The 14941-nt window shown below is 44.5% G+C and overlaps 1 protein-coding gene across 1 annotated transcript; it reads right to left on the bottom strand.

Annotated features, from left to right (window-relative positions):
• Positions 1–2955: 2955 nt before the first annotated feature.
• LOC311195547 (UDP-N-acetylglucosamine transferase subunit ALG13-like) lies at positions 2956–14701 on the bottom strand (the record flags this gene model as incomplete). Its single annotated transcript, XM_084268948.1, has 9 exons — positions 2956–3083; positions 6375–6503; positions 7586–7754; positions 8518–8558; positions 12128–12250; positions 13304–13340; positions 13710–13772; positions 14585–14620; positions 14690–14701. The coding sequence occupies 9 exons, from the start codon at positions 14699–14701 to the stop codon at positions 2956–2958; spliced, it is 738 nt and encodes a 245-aa protein (XP_084125074.1).
• Between the last annotated feature and the right edge of the window lie 240 nt (positions 14702–14941).

The raw sequence follows: 14941 nt of genomic DNA, 5'->3' as shown, positions 1-14941 counted from the left end.
TAAAGTTAATTGGAATCGGTGAGACTACAGTGCATAATAAATCAGCTCACTGGAGGAGCATCTAAAATAAACTGTTACCAAAATAATCTGTAGTTTTTGGTGAATGTGGAACTTGAAACCCAACAACTATCAAGTCAATCCCTCACTGGATTTATTTGTTGGAGGAGGAGGTGGGGAGCACTCTGGGCTAGCCACATTAGCATGTTTGCTAAACACTTGTAATTTGATTTGCTTTCATTTTCACACTGCTTTCCCTATTTTGAGCCATTAGGCTTTTATAAAAAGTCGTTTATGTGTTATTCACATAATTGCCTCCCCCCAGAAGAGCTTCTGCTCTGGAGTAAATTGATGACCAAGAGCAACTGCTTTAAAACAGGAAAAAAAAAAAAAAAACACACTTTACCTAAAAAAAAGGGTCTATTTAGAAGGCAGAAACTCTTGCTCCATACCTTCCAAATGTTTGATAGTATTTTATGCTTCATGGAAACACTTTTACCTGCTAAACAAAACGACCATCACAGCAACAGAAACCCCCAAAACCAACTCAAACTGCCCACAGTTGTCAAAGCCAAATTCATTCATCAGCAGCTCACCAGCTACAGAAGCCAGCACAGCTCACCCCTGCTGCCTAGTGCATCCTCCTCCAGCGTGGTTTATTTTGGGGACTACCCCCCACCCCCCTTTAAAGCATTTCCATGTCAGCAGTGACTCCTAAGCCAGAAGAAACAAGGTGCTTAGGGCACGGCGTGGTGGACAGAGGAGCTGGCCTTTCAGCACATCAGCTATCAGAACACTGTGATACCTTCAGCCAACAGAGCGAAATGCCTTTTGACTATAAATAGTTGTTTTTGAGCAAGGGGGCACTTTTTGGTCTAGCTATTTTTTGGGTGTTGTACAGTCTAATTTAAAAACTACTGAATGTGTTTACAAGGTGGGTCTGGGAACTAGAGGGCTAAGGATCTTGGAGGAGCTAAGGACAGTAGCAGATGCTTAAGGACTCTATTTTCTATATGGCAAGCCCTAGAGACCTGGGCTTAGTCTGCAAACGGGTTTTTTAGCAATCCACTTTTAGTATCAAATTCAATCTTCACTTAAAACCCCCCAACCTATCACTGAAACGATTTCACACCTCAGCATGTTTTAAAGTACCAATTTATTTCATGGGATTAAAAAAAAAAAAAAGATGAGGCTTTTTCCCCTCTCCTCCTTCATTATTTTAGTTTTGGTCAAAAAGGTGATGGTCTTTTCCAGGCAAAAGAGCCTTTAGACGTTGTGAGGATTGTGTGTGTGTAAAGATGGAGTGGGGAGCTCAGCGTTGAGTACTGCTGCCCCCCCCAAAAAATAAAGGGGGGAGAAAAGGGGAAGAGCAAAAAGCAAAAACAAATGCTTAGTTTTATGTACTTTTCTACCTGCATCTTTCCTGTCCACAGTGCAGACTCCATGTCATACCCTCACATAACATGTACAAATTAAACAATGTACAGAATAAAGTTATTTATTTTATGTGTATTTTTAGCTTAACTGTAAACTGAAAAAAAAATTAAAAGCATTTAATTTTTTTCCCAAAAATGTAAGCCTATTGAAATTCAAGGTGTTTCTACCTTTTCAGATGTAACATTTCCAGCTGCCTATTGATAATAAACATTTATGAATAGCAAAACACCTGATATTCATAGTTTTTTTAAGGTCATGTTCAGCACAGATTCCTCACAGGCTGCTGGTGGTCAGAAGAGGACTTTAAGGACTCTGCTTCTAGAGAGTCTTACATTGGGATTTAGATTAAATAAAAATGAAAAAAAGACACAGCATGGTCCTGCTTATCTAAAACCAAGCTGGCCATCTGAAATTGAGCCAGTGTTCATAGGTGAGAGCTGAGAAACACCTGACTGCAATAAAACCAACCCAAAAATGCTCATTACAGCCCATCCACAACAGGAAATAGCAAACTACTGGAAGTGTCAGTCAATAAGATGCAGTGCAAGAATACAACTACTCCTGTATGAAGAAGTCTGAGCATAGTTCCAGGTTAATTTGTTCCCCAAAGATATCCTCTGACCAGCACAACTACATCAGCCACGTTGGAATATCATGGAATCACAAGGTTGGAAGAGACCTTTCAAGACCATCAAGTCCAACCATCCCCATCCTGTGCTGACCCATATCCCTAAGTACCTCATCTACCCATCTGTTAAACACATCCAGGGAAGGTGACCCAGCCCCTCCCTGGCCAGCCTGCTCCAGGCCCTGACAACTCTTTCAGTAACAAATTTTTTTTCTAATACCCAATCTAAACCTGCCCTGGGGCAGCTTGAGGCCATTTCCCCTTGTCCCATCTCCTGTCCCCTGGCTGAAGAGACCATCGCCCACCTCTCTGCACCCTCCTGGCAGGTCAGTGGAGGTGGGGATAAGGTCTCCCCTCAGCCTCCTCTTCTCCAAGCTAAACACCCCCAGCTCCCTCAGCTGCTCCTCAGAGGATTTGCCCTCCAGCCCCTTCCCCAGCCTGGTTGCCCTTCTCTGCACTCGCTCCAGGACCTCACTGTCCTTTTTGTGGTGAGGAGCCCAGAACTGCACACAGAACTCAAGGTGCAGCCTCACCAATGCCCAGTACAGGGGCACAATCCCCTCCCTAGACCTACTGGCCACACTGTTCTTGATACAAGCCAAGATGCCATTGGCCTTCTTGGCTGCCTGGGCACACTACTGGCTCATATTCAGCCTGCAGTCACCCAGCAGAGCTGAAAGTGTAAAAGAGTCATTAAGCAAGGACATGGAACTGTGCCCTGGTTCTGGCCAGGCCAGAGTCAGCCTCCCCAAGCAGCCAGCCCAGGTGAGCTGAGTTAGTCCCGGCTGTTTTCCACCCCACCTGACAGCACTTGACTCTGGCCTACCAGAACCAGGACAAACTGTATTAATTTGGTCACATAAAGCCATCCTCCAAGCAAATCTCATTAAGCACTAAGGCCTGCAGATACACTTCAGAAGGTTTTCATCAACTATCAGAGGCTCTTGGCGAAGATGCCAGTAAAACAAGGGGTTCAGGTTGAAGGGCAGCACACCCCCTTCCCTTGAAACGCAGAACATTCCTGTGCAAGCAGACAATGTGGACACACAGCAATAACCACTCCAGACCAAAAGCAGAAGCAAAGCCCAGGACCAGCTGCAGAGTTTTAAATACCCCCACAGAGACAGAGGTGGGTATTTTTAATGGGAAAGGGCATTTCAGAGCTGGATGTCTGCATTCCTGATTGCATCAGAAAGCCTGCAAGTTCCAAGTTAAACACACTGACCATACCAAGTTGTGCTTCCTATTCCAGAAACAGGAACCCAACTGCACCTGAAAGCATCTCCCAGTCCCTCAGCTGGCCCTGCAGAGACAGATATGCTGCAGCAGCAAATACCTGATTTGACATGGGGAAGAAGTTTTGCAGTGTATTTTACCCCCTCTTACTTGCACCTCCAGAAGTGTAATGCACATAATCACCACAAATCTTAAACCCAGTGAACAATGACAAATATTAAACATATATTGGTTTAAAGAGTCAGAAAGCACAGGTTTGGATTTTATTAAAAAATGCAAATCTGCAGGGAAAAGGAAAAACACATAAAGGAGAAGGAAGAGGAAGTTAGATGATATGCTAATTTCATCCCCAGAGGATGTTTCACTTTCTCTTAAAAGACCCTTTTTGCTAACGCACAGAGTCAAGCAGGCATCACAGCCAGGAGAACAGGGTGACACTCACCTCAGGATAAAGCCCAGCACCCCAAAGCTAGTGGCCAAAGTGCTCCAGGGAAGGCAGGATTCAGCCTGTGGAATAGAAGTATTGCCATAAACTGAGCCCAACACGTAAGTACACCTCATCAGGACTTGGGCACATCACTGCAGGTTGCTACACTTGAGGGGATGCCTAATGCCACAGCTGCCTGTGTGCTCTTAGCCTGGGGCTCACAGGGGCTGTTTTGTACTTGCCACAACTCAGTTGATGGTGACAGCTGGCAAACAGCAGCAACTCCATCATGTGTAGGAGTTTCTAGATACAGGCCTGCCCTGCAAAATTTAAACCCTGATCTTATTTCAAAGCTATAAAAATCCAAGGGCTTTATCTTCCTTATGAAGAAAGCAGTTACTGGGAAGTCAGGGCTGGATTTATATGCTGAATATCTTCCATCTATAATAGTCTTTGATGAGGTAATTCATAAAAGAGAAGGGAACCCAGCAGCACTGCAGAGAACTGGAAGCACGGAGTAAAACAAAGATGGGCTAAGAAAACAGCTTGGTGTAGGAAGCAGTTGGTGTTTATACATGACCAAGGGGAAAAAGAGTGCACAGGAGCCCAGCAGGCCAACGCTGCTCGCAGGCAGGGGCAGTGTCATTTTTATCTACAGTACTTATAGTGATTATCTTCAATCACAGATGGATTTTATAATTCAGAAGGCTTTGGAGAGCCTCATGCCTCTAGCAAATAGCAGCAGGCACTGGCTGCTGAGGTGACAGGCTAAAGCAGGCCCAGGTTACTGCACAGGAGGCGAGCAGGGCACACATGGGGGGCACTGCTTGCACCCCACCGCGACAGAGCACAGGACGGTGCCCAAGCACCGCTGCCAAAACACCATCCTTTTACTTCCCTGTGCAGCAAACAATGCTCAGGGAACAGCAGTGTCCAGCGACCTGCAGGCAAACACAGCCAAGCCAAGCCTGCAGGAACGTTTGCAGCCGTTGAAGAGGGCACTACATACGTGAAAACACAGGCAGCTCCCACCCCAAAGCACCGCTGCTGCTTTCATCCTGTGCTTTCACAAGAGCCTTGGCTCTGAGGCTGTTTGTAAGGGCTATGGAATCAGAAGTGCTCACATCTAAGGAGAGCTCTCTGTGGCGCTGCCAGCTCCTGGATCCTTCCTGCATCCTTCCTGCACAGCCTTCAGGTGTTAATTTAATTTGAGCCTCTGCCTTTCATATATAAAAATATGGTGTGGAAAAGGAGGTGGCAAGCATGACTAGTGCAGACTTGGCTGCACGACTCTTCTGTTCTCCCTTTTAAAGGCTGGAAACTCATCCACAAAAAAGACAGACAAATGAAAAACACATTTCAGGATCAAATCCTTACTTTAGAAACTCATTATTATGCAACATACTTGCCCAAGAAAGAAAAAGGAAAAAAAAATGTGAAGGAAAATAATTGTTCCCAATAGAAATCAATACTCATGGATTTTTCAGTGCTTCTAATTTAAGAAATACAGCTACAAGCTCTATCCTGCTACCCCTGTTCACAGCAACTCTGTGATTCTGCTCTGCACAGAAAAACCCAGTGTTGTTCTGGTACCAAATGGTAATAGAGCAATAATCAGTGTGCCCCAGCAAACGAGTCTGGATGATCACCAGGCTACCCAGACACACACAGAAAAGACCCTGAGCACACATCTTAGCCTCCAGAGACTACCCCACCCCCAAAAAAAGCCTCTCAAACCCTTAGAACTCTGTGTGATTTTGAGGTCTTATTGCCTCTGAAAATCCAGAGCGTTTGTAGCAGGTAGCTGCTGGTACACTTCACTGGGGATGTTACAGGCACAGGGATGCTGCAGCCAGAGCCAGTATTCTAGGGGAGGAAACAGCTGTGGCTTCGGTAGAGCTGTGGCTTTTTTGACAGCTGTTTAACAAAGTGATGCAGGGCTAGTGTTACCCAGGACAGGGCTGTGGGCAGAGCCCAATTTGCATCGACTTACTGTCCACTGTGCACCCAGGGTGAGAGTTCCTACTGGGGACAGAGCAAGTGCAGACACTCACTTGCAAGACCTGCAGTTCATATGCACGGACTGCTGGATGTTCTCTCCTAAACTTACCGACAAAACACAGCCAGAGCTTTCCACTGCACCCCACTCAAGCAGAAAGCATTCACTATTTTCTCATAAAAGGCTGGAGCACCCTTCTCCCAAACAAGACAACTACTTGTCTTTGGCCCAGGCTGTGGGATATCTGCTTGTCACAAACATAACCTGCCAGTGATAAATAACCACTCAAGTTCATGTGTTCAATGCTTTTACTTCGTGCTATCAGTGCAAATGAAACACCAACGCTACCACCATTTGTGCAACAGCTTTGGCTTCCACAAAACAAATCTTACAAACATACAGCAACGATATGGTAACATGTAGGAAACAATATTAACATGTAATTCACAAACAAGAACCAAGAGAAGCAAGAAAGAAAAGAACCAAGAGAAACCAAGCTTACAGCTCCCGTGTTTATATCCCTTGAGGCACATCATGAGGTGCAGAGTTAGGTGAGGCAATATAGCTGACTGGGTGCGGCGGTCCAGAGCTTGGAGCATTAGGAATTTGTGGAGAGCTTCCATAGGGCGGGGTCACTGGGTGCCAGGTACTGACATAGCGATAGGCAGGCACTAAGGAATCAAACCCAGGAAGAGTTTGCTGGCTGAAGGCGTCTGACATGACTGGGTAAAATACAGACCCGTAGCATGGGGATGATGGCTCTGCATTTTGAAAGTTACCTTAAAAAACAGAACAAAATGCACAGAATTACCATACTTTACCTTGGGGTTTTGTTTTGTTTTTTTTTTTGAGCAGACTCATTACTACAAGCACAGCATTATTTTGGTGGCCAAAAGGGAAAAATCCATTTAGAGGGGTCAAAATCCTAATGCAGACTAGAGGGCAGCTCACTCATCTTCTCACTAAACCCTGTTCAAGAGCTGCTCAGCAGCATGCTGTGGTAGAGCGACAGCTTTTTCAAGGACTCAGGTAAAGAGAGGATACATTCTTCCCCACTGGGCCACAGGACACTAACATGGCTGAGCAGGCTGAAGCTTTATCAGAGCAGTATGCCTGTATGCCTCCAAGCAGCAGTTTTGTTACTGCACGCTCACCATGAACACTGACCATTTGCCACATCCTGTAGATTTTAAGGAGGCAGCTATCTGATACTTTTGACATTTTTCCTCATTTAATACAATCCTATTTACTGCCAAGTGTATCAACAAGCTTGTTACAAAGTCACTAGGTAAAACTAGGTTTTACTGTAAATTTGACACACAGTAAGAGACACAGCTGGCAATGAGAGCCACTCAAGAGATAACAGCTCAGCATGCTGAGCCTGAACCCAAGGACTGCAACAGCTTCCTTCTTCAAAATTCACAAGGAGTCAAAGTACAAATGCTCAGTGCTTGCCAAAACTCAACTGCCTCATTTTAAATACAGGCATTCTGCTTTGATACCATGACTGCTTACTGATAAGCAACAAAGAGATACATTCACAGCTTTGGAAAATGTTCTCCCAACTGGAAGTTAGCTTACCTACTACAGGCCTAGAAAGGATTACTTTTTTATGGCTTTAGAAAGCCCTTGACACATTGGTGGCTACACCAGTGACTGTACTAGCATGCTTTACATACCACCACTGACAGCAAACAAGCTTGCAGTAACTCCTTACAAGGCTTTATGTCCCCCCAGCCTCATGCTTCCTACAGGATTAGCAGGCTGCAGGCACACGGCTCCCATGAAGCAGCCCTGCTCTGAGATCCTGTTCCCTCTCCTCTCATTCATTGCCTGTGTGGTCTGACACTTCCATACTAACCATTTGCAGGTGCTTCCAGGGGAACCTGGCGGACTTCAGTGTAGAGCTGAGGTACTGACTGATCTAGGACAGGAGCCGGCTCAACATACGCTGGGTAAGCTTCCACGGGCGACGGCGGCAGCACCGGCTGCACATACACCATGGAGGGCCAACAGCTCTGATGGTAATACTTGGAGAAGAGAGCCACAAGGTAATGCACACATCCACACACTCTGCATCCCTCCTCCAAATCACTGCTAGTTTCAGATCAAACTTAGGAGACAGCATGTTATTGCCTTCCTAGTCCCCTAGGATGCTACACACAAAGAGCCATCCCGATACCCCAGAACACATACTGCAACACCTGCAGCAGCAACAGCCACTGCAGTTGCACACTGCTGCTGTATCAGGAATCTTTACTGAGAAAGATCCCCACCTACTGAGTCTGCCATATTCAAAGATATATTTCTATTTCTCCACTTACACTTCCCTAAGCAGCAGCACTGACCCGCTGGTGTGGAGATGAGTTCCCAGAGCACAGAGAAATGGTGCAAACCAGCTGAACACAGCTCCACAAGTCCTACAAGACTCAAACTACACAGCCCTAAGTGGTCTTGGATGTCTTGTCTTTTCTTAACAGCAGCTCTGGTTCCTCCCTTTAAGTTAAGATAATGGTATTTATCCACCATCCTCCACAAAAACCAAACAATAAAACCAAAAAAACACCCCCACACACATACGCAACCCTAATAAACCAACTAGTGTGCTTCACAGTGGGTTAGAATGCACTTCCTGAACTATAACTGCTGCCAAGCAAGCCTATACATATTAACAGTCAAGTGCACAGGATGCACATTTATCACACTTGGAAGTCTTAAATGCATCAGTACATTTGTCAAGTAAAACAGCAGTTTTTACAGGCAATTTACTACACTCCTTTTAAAAGCACTTACTTGCAATCCCAGATTAAAATAATACCGCAAGACCTTTGTATCTGAAATTAAAGGATATGACATTGAAGAGCAGAAGAGTACAAACTGATAACAAAAAGCAATTTGCACACATTAAGAGCATTTTAAGTTACTCTTACTTAATGAATAAGTGTATTTTAGCACTACTTTTTCTGTATCTTGAATATAAACAGTTGTTAAAATGGTTTATCTAAATTAATAGTTAGGTATTTGTGCAATAGCCAAGCATTTGTCTGACCAACTTACTACCTAACCTCAACAATTACATTAGCTTTAATTTTGATTTATTCATCTTGATTATTTGAGTGATAATTGCCAGCGTTGTTACAAGTCTCCACTGTCAAAGCAACTAAGACTAAAGCAATTCTGGCTTCCAATTATGGCTGAATTTTTAAAGGAAGTGGTGTTTTATCAAGTAAGAATTTGATTATGAGCCCCTAAATTAAAGTTGACCACTAAGAGCACTCCCTCCCTTCCTCGCTACAGAAGTGAGAAAGGGTTCAGGAGGACAGACAGACAGGAGCAGCTTTCCCTTACACCAGTGACAATTCACTCCCAATGCACACATTATAGACGTGGCTCTTCATGCATATTACAAATACCCATGCAGGGCTGGCATGAGAGAAAACAGGCCAAATCCACAGAGGCTCCAGCTTCCCAGTGGGAAGTCTGGCTCTGCTGCTTTCTCCATCTTCAGAGCTTTCATGGAATCACAGCATCCCAGACTGGTCTGGGTTAGAAGGAATCCCAAGGATCATACAGCTCCAAACCCCCTGCCACAGGCAGGGACACCAACCTCCAGACCTGGAGCTACACAAGGTCGTCCAGGGCCCCATCCAACCTGACCTTGAACACCCCCAGGGATGGGGCACCCACCACCTCCCTGGGCAGCTTGTTCCAGCCCCTCACCACTCTCTCTGTAAAAAAAAAAAAAACTTCCCTCAGTATCTCTAATCCTTCCCTCCTTCAGCTTCACTCCACCCCCCTTGTCCTGCCAGTCTCTGCCCTTTAACAAGCTGATTCCCCTCCTGTTCCTCTGCTCCCTTCAGGTACTGGGAGGCTGCAATGAGGTCCTCCCACAGTCAGCCCAGCATCCTCAGCCTCTCTTCATAGAGGAGCTGCTCCAGCCCTCTGAGCATCTTTGTGGCTCCTCTGAACCCTCTCCAACAGTTCCACATCTTTCTAGTATTGCTGGCCCCCGATCTGGACACAGGACTCCAGATGGGGCCTCACAAGGGCAATAACCACAAAGACATGTCAATGGCAGCAACACGCAGAGCACATAGGAGACAGCATTTAAGATCTTCTGACCTAGTTTTCAGGGTCCTCTCTATTGTTAAGTCTGAAAATAGAGGGGGGGGAAGGAATAAAGAATATGCTCCTTCCTTCCCCTTCCTCACTCACAAGGTTACTCAGTTCCCTGATTCCTTGCAAATAGTCTTTTAATTCTGTCTTCCATGTATTGAATAATTTGTCCTAAGGCAAATACACAATACACTGAGAAGCAATCTCAGATGTGTGGAGGAAGTTTGAAACAACTCTCCAAGAACAATAGGGTTTTGAACTTGGAACCTCATTTCCAACTGTCAAAAAACCCCAGTGAAACAGTTTTAAACCTCTGAAGTTGACACTGAAAGGAAAAAAACAGAGCATGTGTTTTAACCTGAAGATGCAGTTCTGGATCTGTGCATGAGAAAAACTGTTGATTTCTGAGACTCAAATACAAGTTTGTTTTAAAGGCTCAGGAAGAAGTTACCTATTGCACAGTATGCACACAGACTTTGCTTTAGTACTGCTGGGAGCTGAAGGGGAAAGCAGGGAGACAACTCAAAAGGAACAAGCCACTAAGGGCTTAAACTTAGTAACACCTCCAGAGTTACTATATATACAGCATCTTCTACCATGCACGTTCCCTAGCCCAGGGCTCTGGCTCGACATTGCTTCTCTGCCCATCCACCACACATGCATCCTTTCCCAGGCCTGCTCTTCTACCACACTGCACATCCTCTTTGCTGCAGCAGGCAGAGCATCACAAACACAAGCCTCAGTCTTGAAACACATGAGGATTTGCTGCTCCAGTGCTGTTGCCAATTCTCAGCTCTCACTGTTCAGCATGTTTGATCTGGGTAACAATCCCCGTGGCTATTTTGGGAAGTGCACACAGATCCTTCCTTACATCCAACAGCTGTAGGCTCACTCCTGAATGGAGTGGTTTGGCTGCGACACTGACCACATGCAGTAAGACCTTAAATATAACCCAAAGGCTCACTAAATGCAGCTTTTTCGTGTCTAGGTGAAACTGCATTTGCAACAAGGAGCTTCTAGTTTTAAATCTAATTTTTTTTCTTCAATTGTTTATGCAAATCTATGCTAAACAAGCACAAGAGCTGAATGAAACAGCTGCTTCGTAGCAGTGATAACAGTACAAAGGGAGAGCTGGGAGACTGAAGTGACAAACTGATACTGGAAATACTGACGTCTGTGGAATGCTGCAACAGAAGCCAGTACAGTAGGAGACCAGTTTTTGTTTATATTCCTCTTTTAGATGTCTAGAAATCAAGTCAATCTTCAGCAAAACATGACTACCTTATGAAGCAAAAGCTAAGCCAAAAAAGTTAGCTGTCCTGACAGGAATATGCAAAGACTATGTTGACTACTGAAAAATTTCATCTTACAATGCTTACGATGCCAAAGTGACATTTTTACTGTGATAATGGGAAGCTCTGGTCAGCCCTGAACACCACAGCAGTCTCTGCTACACCACAACATCAACTGGTCTTTTATAAACAGCTCCTTCAAGTGCAAGGGGGCAGGCAAGGGTAGGACACCCAGTGTCTCCATGGTAATAAATGTTTCACAAGTCTTATGCTCTATTAAAGGAAGAGCCAAGAGACACAGATGTACCAAGCACATAAACTAAGATGCACTAAGGTACATGGCAGGTTTGTCTCCCAAGCCCAGGAACTCAGCCTGCTAAACAGGTCACCACTCCCCATGTACCCCAGGCCTACGGGTATCTTTAGTGAAGGACTCGGTCACACATACACACACACACTTCACCCTGTGCTGCTCCAAAGCTTCTGAATTTCTTAAGTGGTCTTAACAGATGGCAATACATGAAAAGGCTGCGCTCCCAAGGAACAAGACGAGCCTACACTTTAGTCCCAGTTTATGATACCACAGAATGACATTGTGGATCCATAGAGGAAACCACCACAATATCCCACCGAGCTGTGCAATAGCAGAACTTTATAAAGAGGCTTCATTTTTAAAAAGAAATAATCAGTGATCTGGAAAATCACTGTACCAAGCAGCAGTATGATACAGGCCAAGCACCCTTTCTCTTGGTGTTCTGCTCTTGAGGATGCTTTCTCAAGCTGCAGTAATCACTTACTCGAGTCTGATTTGAACTTGCTATTCAGAAGTGGGGATTAACACATTTTTAGCAGAAGGATCCATAATATTATTTCTCACTCCCTGCGAGCTGCAAAGAACCATTACAGAACACACTGTAGGTATTCTGTTAAGTTTCCATGAAGAACAGAAGTGTGCAGAAGAGCAGTAGTAGTAAAAGCACAAAACCCGGCGTTACCTCGAGGCAGATCACTGCCACTGGGATCACAAGAGTAAGGTGGCAGAACAGCACCAGCTTCTCCCACCTCGCTGACTAGAGGAACAGGAGCTGAATAAACTGGGAACGGCACCGAAGAAACTGCTACAGTTAGAAGGAAACAAAAGTCAAATCAAATTTGCAATGGCTTCCCAAATCAGTAAGATGCCAAGTTCCACAGCAAAGCATGCACTTGTCACCAATGCCCCTAAACACAAGCTTTCACAAAGTATCTTCTCTTCAGCAATACCTTTAAAAAGGAGTCCAGAAGAAATTTTAAAGCCAGGTGGGAAGGTTCTAATCTCACAAGCCTTAACTGTATGCCTACCTGCAAGCTTCATATTCCAGTTCAGAATAAATGCCTTCTTCAATCATTTCTCCATACTAGAAGGCAGGCCAGACTTCTCTTATGTAACTGTCTGTTAACTGACTTGAAGTCATCAGAAGGGTGACAACAAGCCCACAAAAACACAGGGAAGTCCCAGACATGCCAAGCCCAAAATATTCTGGACTATTGTTAGACATTCATTAGGTGGCCCACACCATGAATACACCAGCAGGTTATTTGTAATGGCATCAGGGAGTAGACAGTTTAGAGAACTGTGCTGACTAAACTCTCACACAGAGGGGGGGGGAGGGGGGGAAATAATCAAACCAAGGACAAAAAGGAGAAAAGGGAGACAGAAGTGAAGGTGGCAGGAGGTTTTGGGATACTAAATGAAGAGTCAGAGGACATGAAAAGTCCTCTTTGTAAGAAGGGAAAAGTATCTTTTTCTTAACAGGCACTCCACAAGAATGCAAATTCAGGGGCAACTGGTACCCTTCAAAATGTGAAAGCAAGTCAGTAGTGAATTCACAGCTACTATTAATTATTTTTAAGCCAAAGCAAGTGATACTTTTTTTTCAAAGCCTTTCAACATTTGGCTTGCATACATGGGGGGGGGCGGGGAAGAAATAAAGCAGGAGGGGAAGATGGAATTGAAAACTTAGACATCTAAGTCCACAGCTGTAGTCAGTACACTCTACCTGGCCTCCCTATAGAAGAGGGAGATACTATAACTGGCTGAACTGCTGTTTGTGGGGGAACTGCTGTAGTGACACTGGCTGGAGTGGAGGCAGCAGAATCTGAGAAGTCAGTAGCTGGAGCAACATAAACACCTGTTGAGGTTGAGACTGCTGCAGAGTTCACCATCACCTGCAAAAAAAAAAAAGAAAGAGTCAGAGTATTCAGCAGACTGCCTCTCTACAGTCTTTGTCAGAGCCAGCTGTGAGTACCACATAGTTCAACTATTTTCACTTCACATACACACACTTTGGAAGCAGCAGCTGTAAAAGGCAGCCAGCTACCCTGCTTCTACAAAAATTACCTTGAAAACACCAGTTCAGAGTTGCAGACACCTGCCAGGCATCTTTCTCACCCTTCTGTTTTGCTTACATTCAGAGGGAATTGTATTCTTTGTGACAAGATGCACTAAGGGGCAGGCAGAGGGACTCACAAAGCGACGGTAGCCAAGCAGAGCGGCCACCTCTCTGCAGGGCCTCCACAATGAAGTACTGACACTACCTTCTGGGGATAGCCATAGGCAGCCGCTCCATCCTGAGGTGACACAGAGACTGGCCCTTCTTCCTGAAGGGATTCCAAAGAGAAGCATGATCCATAAGGGGCAGAAGGCATGTACACCACACCTTTACTCCTTTTTTTAAATTTATCAGCTACACACACACAGAGGATCTTCTGCAACTCAAGTTAGAGCAGTTTTATTCTGGCACACACATGACTGGCTTTCATATCCACTGTAGAGTAGTGACTTCAGGTTTCATTTCAAATTTAAAATAAAAAATAAATTCTGAAGTCAGTTCTATCAGAGATGAGATATTCCTCCACTGTGGGTCTGGAGATAAGACTAACAGGAACAGGACTTGAAGAGTAGTATGATAAAAGCAAGTGCTGTCTGGAGCAAAAGAAAAAAAAAAATGAAGTGAAATAAACAGGACTCAAGTACACAATTTCTCTTTTCAGAGGAAAGGTGGAAAATTGTTAATGTATCTAGTGCAAACCAGACAGTACTTGCAGGCTCAGATAAAAACCTCACCATTTAGGGAGGACAAGGAGGATGAATATATAGATGAAACCATCATTCCTTTCTCACAAAGGAAGTCTCTGACCTCCTATGTTAAGCCTGCATCCAAAGAGAGTTTCTATGGAGAATGCCACTCGCTTCCAGGATTCCTACTGGAAGACAACCACCAAAGCTTACCAAGTTTGCTGCAGGTTCTGGTGAACTAAATACTGTTGCAGTTTCAGAGTCAGAATCTGGAGGGCATAGGCAAAATTAATTGAAAAAACATCATTAAATCTAATACTTCAGAAACTTACAGAGATATGAGTGCATTACATTCACTGAGTGTTCTGTTGGTAAAGACTAAAGCTTTACTTACCTGGAGGTGCATAGATATATTCTTCATGAAATTTCCCTACAAGGGCAAGAACAGAAATTGATTCAGGGAGAAAAGAAAAGCCAAACAACTTAAAGCCAGAATTACCACAGTTAACATTTCAGTGCATCCATTAACAAGCTGCTTTCAGTATCATTTTGTTTTGTGCAGAAAAAGTAGATACACACTCAAAAGATGCTAATTTTGTTACTCCACCAAGTATCAAGGTTGCAATTAACACATTTACAACATGCATTTTGAAGCAGCGACTTTGCTTGCTACAGACCTATGCAACCACAAGCTATCAAGCTTCCAACAGAAGCGACACTTCCATTGGACAAGGAACAGCAGCAGCGTGCT

The sequence above is a fragment of the Gallinula chloropus genome (genome assembly GCF_964237585.1).
Source record: "Gallinula chloropus genome assembly, chromosome: 11".
Classification (NCBI taxonomy): Eukaryota; Metazoa; Chordata; class Aves; order Gruiformes; family Rallidae; genus Gallinula; species Gallinula chloropus.
This window is presented reverse-complemented; position numbering and strand designations above follow the sequence as displayed.